This window comes from Palaemon carinicauda, chromosome 2 (genome assembly GCF_036898095.1).
Source record: "Palaemon carinicauda isolate YSFRI2023 chromosome 2, ASM3689809v2, whole genome shotgun sequence".
NCBI lineage: Eukaryota > Metazoa > Arthropoda > Malacostraca > Decapoda > Palaemonidae > Palaemon > Palaemon carinicauda.
The window spans coordinates 149,525,528-149,533,027 of NC_090726.1; the positions used below are offsets into that span (position 1 = coordinate 149,525,528).

A 7,500-nucleotide genomic window follows, 5' to 3' on the forward strand; every position below is an offset into this window, starting at 1 on the left:
ATGATATCTTGCTACACTAGTTTTCAAGAAATATTTTCTCAATATCTTGACATTCTTAAAAGTTACTAATACTATTAATTTTTTCTAAGTAGTTATTTATGATTGGCGATTTATTCTACCAGTGAAATTAAAACATACTCTCAAGATTCGTAACCTGTAACGAATACGTGTTAATTTTGTATGATGTTCTTTTTGCGTGCATGTCCGCCTATTTTTGCATGTATCGACTTTCTGTCTGTAATTACTTCGTTTCTCTTGTCTCGCAGTTATTTTAGTCCTTTACCAGACTCCCCTTTTGTTTTTATCAATTTATGATGCCGCTAATCTGACGCCATCATCTATATTTGTATGCAATTTTGAAAATGTCTTCCTTTCCATATATAGAACTTGTTCGATAGTTCTGAAGCTCTGTCATGCAATAACGTTTCTTTTTCTCTCAGTGAAGTAAGAAAGGGAATATTCAGAATCCACCAGTGATGGGGTATGAAATATTGAGGGAAATTCTTATAACATATTGATACATTATGACCGCTCAGTTGTTACACAAGAGTTGAAAACTGATATAGATTCTTCCCCGAATTTAGAATATATAAGAAGATTATTATGAGGAAGACATGAAAATATTCTGATATTCTGATAACTTGACTAACGCATTTTCACGGAATTTGTACTCTTAAAGAAAATCGAGCATCGTTCCAGGACAAGCAAACTGTCACTTTTCAATATGAATTATGAAAATATCAGTAACATTAAAATAAACGAAAAATGCCTTGAGTCACCTGCAAGGTATTCTATTGAAAATCTAGAAACAATCCTCTGATCATTTCTCTGCATTGGAGAGTAATAATGAAAGGGAACAAAGACAATAAGTAGCATAGATGGCTCTGTAGAACTTTCGTTCCCATGGTGGTCTTAATGTTGTTGTTTTTTTTTTCTATAGTTTAAGATTATTTAAAATTCGTAAAAAAAAAGTTGAGATGAATAAGAATACTAAGATCTATTGAAATACAAATTTACATTGATTGTGGAGGTCTGGTATATTAGAAGAGGGGCTTTGTGGTTTATTTCCGGAATACCTCAGTAGACAAATTATACACATTAGTTATGCTGTACAATGTTTTGCATTTAACAAAAAGCAAATTATGTTCTTTCTGTCAATTCAAGGTCATTGATATTTGCCATAACTATCTCAAACAACCTAATACTTACACATAGATGCTTCTACGCATGCTTATTTGAATGCTCTTAATATGCATAGTATACATATACACCACATACACTTACTTGCCAAAGCTAGTACAGAAAAGTACCAAATTCTCTCAGACACTTACTTTTGATTGGCAGGATGAGCTGTGGAATGACAGGAAGGATCTTTTCGCCTCCTCTGCTCAGGAGGTCCCTTATCCCGGCTCTGCTGAAGAAGTCGTACGGATGACTCGTCTCTCGAAGGCCGTCAAAGAAGAGGGGCAGGTAGTGGTGGTAGTCCAGCTTCTCTATGTCGACCTGCCCACAAGGAAAACAACGCATTCTCATACTCATTATTATTATTATTATTATTATTATTATTATTATTATTATTATTATTATTATTAGCTAAGCTACAACCCTAGTTGGAAAAGCAAGATGCTATAAACCCAAGGGCTCTAACGACCAACAAGGAAAAATAACCCAGTGAGGAGAGGAAACAAGGAAATAGATAAACTATATGAGAAGTAATGAACAATTAGAATGAAATATTTTAGGAACAGCAGCAACATTATAATAGATCTTTTATATATAAGCTATAAAATACTTTTAAAAAACTTCATATTATATAGAACTTCCTTTTGAACACAGAATAAATTTCCTTTTCATTTCGTTGCTTTTACAATAAGTAGTTTCCTTGATGAAAAATAACGAGAAAACATTATTTCTAAACGTGACATAAACCCCTACTTTAATTTTACTCCCATGTACTAAGTGGAAAAAAAAAATCTTGACATTGTAGCTCTTTTTAATAAAGCTAAAACGACCAAGACCCCCCACAGAGTTAATTAAGGAAAGATTGAGGAATGGACGCCAATTTAGGACCATTCATCCTATTACGCCCTCTCAAGACCAGAAGCAAATTGAGCATTGCATTGTTTCTCATATTATCAACTGGTCGGCGGGAGCTTGATTGCGAACCACGCAATCACCAGCTGTTATTTATTGCTTGGAAGCCTGACTCCGAGCTGCACAATCTCCTGCTAATTGGCGGTGCCAGCGAAATAATGACACGTTACCCACTGGTCCTCCTAAATGGATCAAACTATGATGCTAATTGGCTCGCTTTTATTCGGGTGTCCCATGTAGGAGGAACGAAGGCAATTACTTGATGGTATTGCATGTTGCTCCGAGTGAAGGCTTAGTTTGTAACGAAAATTAAAATCCGCTACAAAAGGGTTTCTGAGATTACTTTGGGAAAATCAATGCCGTAGTTGAATCTACTTTCAATTATTATTTATAACATGTTTTAGGGAATTACAAATTGATTTAACAAACAAGTTTGTTTTTTTTATATAAAAATTCCTGTGCCGGAGACGATTATATCTTGTAGTGTTTTAAGGTCAAATGTCAAACATTTTTGAGAACATGAACTCGTCTGGGTATTTTACGAGGATTTTCAATGTTGGTTCTACAACCGATTTCCTTTTCTTTATGACACAGCAGAGCCATGTCGCAGAAAATGTCTTGTACTTTGTTTATTTCGTAACCGAGAATCTTAGACAATACATGCCTTACAAAACCCACGAGTAACATGTTTTATGCTACATATCATTAAATGTAAATTTTTTACCATTTACTGAATCATCACCATTAAAATGAAAGACCAATGCCAATGATTCTGTTCTATGAGATAGTATTTCATAGCACATCCTTCAAAATTCTATTATTGTATTGCTTGCAATATTGCAAAGTTTTGGAGGACAAATGTTTTGTGGGACATTTCACAGTGAGACTTAGACCAATCCGATAAAAAGGATTCAATCGTTGTCGACTGCTTTTTGACTTTATGACTCCACCTTAGTTTTTAACCCAGTAAATAGACCCAACGCGAGATAATCTCCCTGCCGATCTCAAGTATCAGTTTCCTAATATTTTCTTACTTTGCTCATTACAAATCTCTACTGTGCGTTTGGCACTGAAACATGAGCATAGTTTTTTGTGATAGCTCAAGTCCCACTGATTACCGCCCAATTTCCATAACTCCCATATTATCCAAAGTTTTTGAACGTCTTCTGGCAAAACGTCTTAATAGGTTTGCTGAAGCTAATCATCTACTCCCTAGTCTGCAATTTGGTTTTCGTAAAGGCCTTGGAGCATGTGATGCCCTTCTTACAATCTCCAATGCTGTACAGAAATCCCTTGATTGTGGTCAGGAAGTTCGTATGATTAGCCTTGATTTTAGTGCTGCCTTTGACCGTGTTAATCATGAGGCCCGTGTTTTCAAACTCAAACAGTTGGGAGTGGGTGGGTCGTTTCTTAGCATTATTATTGATTTTTTTAAATAATAGATCTCAAAGAGTTGTTGTTGATTGGCACCATAGTGAGTATAGGAATGTGATAGCTGGTGTTCCACAGGGTAGTGTTCGTGGCCCATTACTTTTCATACTATATACACATGACATGTGGTTTGGCCTAGAAAACAAGTTTGTTGCATATGCAGATGATGCTACTCTGCTTCAATTCCATCCCCTGAATGTAGATCTAGGGTTGGTGAATCCCTTAATAGAGATTTAGGTAAAATTAGTGCATGGTGCAAATTATGGGGTATGAAGTTGAATCCTAACAAAACTCAAAGTAGGATTGTAAGTAGGTCAAGGACGGTGGCTCCTCAACATCCGGATCTCAGTATTGATAATGTTTCTTTAAATTTGTATGACTCTTTTAAAATTTTAGGTGTGATTCTCTACAGCAAATTTACTTTTGAGAAACACATTAGGTTTGTGTCTTCTTCAATTGCACAAAAAATGGCTTATTGAGAAAGTCTTACAAGATTTTCGGTGATCAATCTATTCTGAAGAAGTGTTTTAATTCTTTCATTCTACCTTGTTTTGAGTATTGTTCTCCTGTCTGGTGTTCAGCTGCTGATTCTCATCTTAATTTGTTGGACAGAAACTTACGGTCTATTAAACTTCTTATTCCTGATCTAGATATTAATCTTTGGCACCGTCGTTCAATTAGTTATTATACATGTTGCATAAGATTTTTCATAACTCTGACCATCCTTTACATTCAGATCTCCCTGGACAATTCTATCTTGTTCGTAATACTAGGCAGGCAGTTAATGCTAATAGCCAGGCCTTCTCCATCCTGAAGCTCAATACTACACAGTACTGTAGAAGTTTTATTCCAGCTGTTACCAAGTTGTGGAATGATCTTCCTAATTGGGTAGTTGAATCAGTAGAACTTCAAAAGTTCAAAGTTGGAGCAAATGTTTTTATGTTGACCAGGCTGACATGAGTCTTTTTATAGTTTATATATTTCATATCTGTTTTTGACGTTGTTAATAGTTTATATAGGACATATCTGTTTTGACGCTGTTACTGTTTTTAGTATGATATATTGTTAATTTATTCTCATCATTTATTTATTTCTTTATTTCCTTTCCTCACTGGGCTATTTTTGCCTGTTGGAGCCCTTGGGCTTATATCATCTTGCTTTTCCAACTAGGGTTGTAGCTTGGCTAGTAATAATAATAATAATAATAATAATAATAATAATAATAATCTACAATTTTATACCACTTATGCCATATTGATAGTAGAATTGAAACCGTATTTCAATTCTTTACCACAGTAGGTTAGTAACATAAATGCAGAGCTAGGTCATTTTGATCCAAATATTGGCCGCCTAACGCACACTTTAGCGTTAATATATTACCATTCAATGTCATCAACGGACACTACCTGCTTACAACCGAGGCAATCACATGTATTGCTTACTACCTTCTACTAATGGCATTCAAACCAAACTATGTTGATTACAGTTTTCAACTTTATATAGTAGGTTGACCAAGACACGAGCGACCCGTTGAGATACTACTGCTCGAGAGATATTGGGTCATTTGCCTAGCCAGATACAGTAGTACTACATTGGATCCTTCTCTAGTTACGGCTCATATTTCCTTTGCCTGCACATACACCTAATGGTCTGACCTATTCTTTACACATTCCCCTCTTTCCTCACACATGACAACACTAAGATAATCGAAAAATTCTTCACTCAAGGGGTTAACAACTACCGCACTGTATTTGTACAGTGGTTACTTTCCACTTGACAAGTGTAGAAGGGACTCTTCAGCTTTGGTAAGCAGCTCTTCAAGGAGAAGGGCACTCCAAAGTAAAAAACATTGTTCTCTAGTCTTAGGTAGTGCCATAGCCTTTGTACTATGGTCTTCCACTGTTTTGGGTTAGAGTTTTCTTGCTTGGGGGCCCACTCAGGCACACTATTCTATCTTTCCTTATTTCCTTTCCTCACTGGGCTATTTTCCCTGTTGGAGCCCTTGTCTTATACCATTCTGTTTTCCGACTAAGTTTGTAGCTTAGCTAATAATAATAATAATAATAATAATAGCCTATGAAAAAAATTCTCTCTGATTTATTTGTCTTGCCTCTATAGCTGGAAATTTATTAATCAAATCTCTACCATCCTTCCGGTTCTTATCTTATCTTTATCATTACATTATGTAACTGATACAATGAGCAGCTTTGCTAAACATGAGAGCTCTTACTACACAGGTACTTGACATGAGTAATTCGTCTTAAAAAAAAAAGCAATCCTTATCTGTGTATTCTAATATCGAAAGTGAATCTCTCATACAAGATAACAAATCCCTGAAAGGTTTACAACAGGATAAAGAAGAATATGTCCTTCGTCATCTTTGTTTACTTGTCTTTCATCTATAAAGTTAATTCTCTTTCATATCTGTAAGTATTTTCTTTGGAATGATTAAAAGGGGATTGACTTCAGGCTGTGATGGTTTAACTGAAGAATAAGTTCAGGTATATTGAAATCAGAGGGAAAATTACACTAATAATAGAGACCAATCAGAGTAACTGGTTTCCCGACAGTCATAACTTTCCTCCGAATTATCGACGTATTATAAAACCAAACAATGAAAAGAGTAAATACATCTTCTGATGAAACACAAATTATGACAGTGCAGTAAACAAATTGGCCATTGGCCGAGGATAGCTTGAGACTGATCTGCTACTGGTCAAGGACCAATACTTTTGGAGCAAGATAGTTTCATGTACAGTTAGAATCGGAAGAACGCCGACACTCAGGGGAAATCTTTCGTCAGATATCTCTATTGTTCCCATGACAAAACAGACAAGGTGTTGCTCTTCTTACTACTTCTACGTAATGGGCAGAGCCTTCTCCAACCTCAGCGAACTAAAGACAGGCAAGGGCTGTCTTGGTTAACAAAAGCATACTAAAGTTACAAATCGAGTTGCCATATTTCCAACCTTTATTATCATTTGACGTCTCAAGTATCCACTGCAAATACAAAACACACACACACACACACACTCACACACACACACACATATATATATATGTATATATAATATATAATATATAATATATATAATATATATATATATATATATATATATATATATATATATATATGTATATATAATATAATATTCATATAATATATATATATATATATATATATATATATATATATATATATATATGTCACTAACACTCGTGATTTCAATCAATGTAAATATCAACCACAATGGCATTTAATACTGAATTCTATCTTAGGAATATACAGTATATCCACTGGAATCTATTTTATGGTAATAGCTTCTGGTTGGGCAGAGATTCGAACCCATGCCTATTCAGCCGAAAACCATCTCTCTTGGTGGCTCTGTTGGTAGAATCCTCGCAGGCATGGTTTTCGGCTGAATAGACAGGGGTTTGAATCTCTGCCCGGCCAGAAGCTATTATCATTAAATGAATTCCAGTGGATATATATTCCTATGATAGAATTCGGTAATAAATGCCATTGTGGTTGATATATATATATATATATATATATATATATATATATATATATATGTGTGTGTGTGTGTGTGTGTGTATATATATATATGTATATATATATATATATATATATATATATATATATATATATATATATATATACTGTACAATTACTATTTTTTCGTAGGAGGGGACAAGTGGACACTGCAGGGAGGGGTCGGGGTGGGGGAGAGAGTCTCCTCTTCACAACCCCTTGCCCCAGCCAGTCCGACACTGAGGAAATAAGGAAGTCATTTCTGTTTTAGGGGGTCCGGAAAGAAGTTGAATGAGTATTCTTGATACAGCCTGTAAGATATTGTATCACTGCCTAAATATTATTTGATAAGCGTTAGTGTTCTAGCAAATATTTTTAACGGTATTCATTATTGGTTGATTTGTAAAAGATAGCAGCAGTAAAATAATGTAGTTGTTGTT

At 34.9% G+C, this 7,500-nt stretch overlaps 1 protein-coding gene across 3 annotated transcripts in view; it reads right to left on the reverse strand.

Moving 5' to 3' along the window:
• LOC137622239 (parkin coregulated gene protein homolog) overlaps window positions 1-7,500 on the reverse strand; it is a 32,462-nt gene that overhangs the window by 4,362 nt on the left and 20,600 nt on the right. For all 3 annotated transcript variants that reach the window (XM_068352744.1, XM_068352752.1, XM_068352761.1), the window contains one exon: window positions 1,332-1,503. In XM_068352744.1, the coding sequence (XP_068208845.1) occupies window positions 1,332-1,503 (172 nt within the window). The remainder of the gene's footprint in view (window positions 1-1,331; window positions 1,504-7,500) is intronic.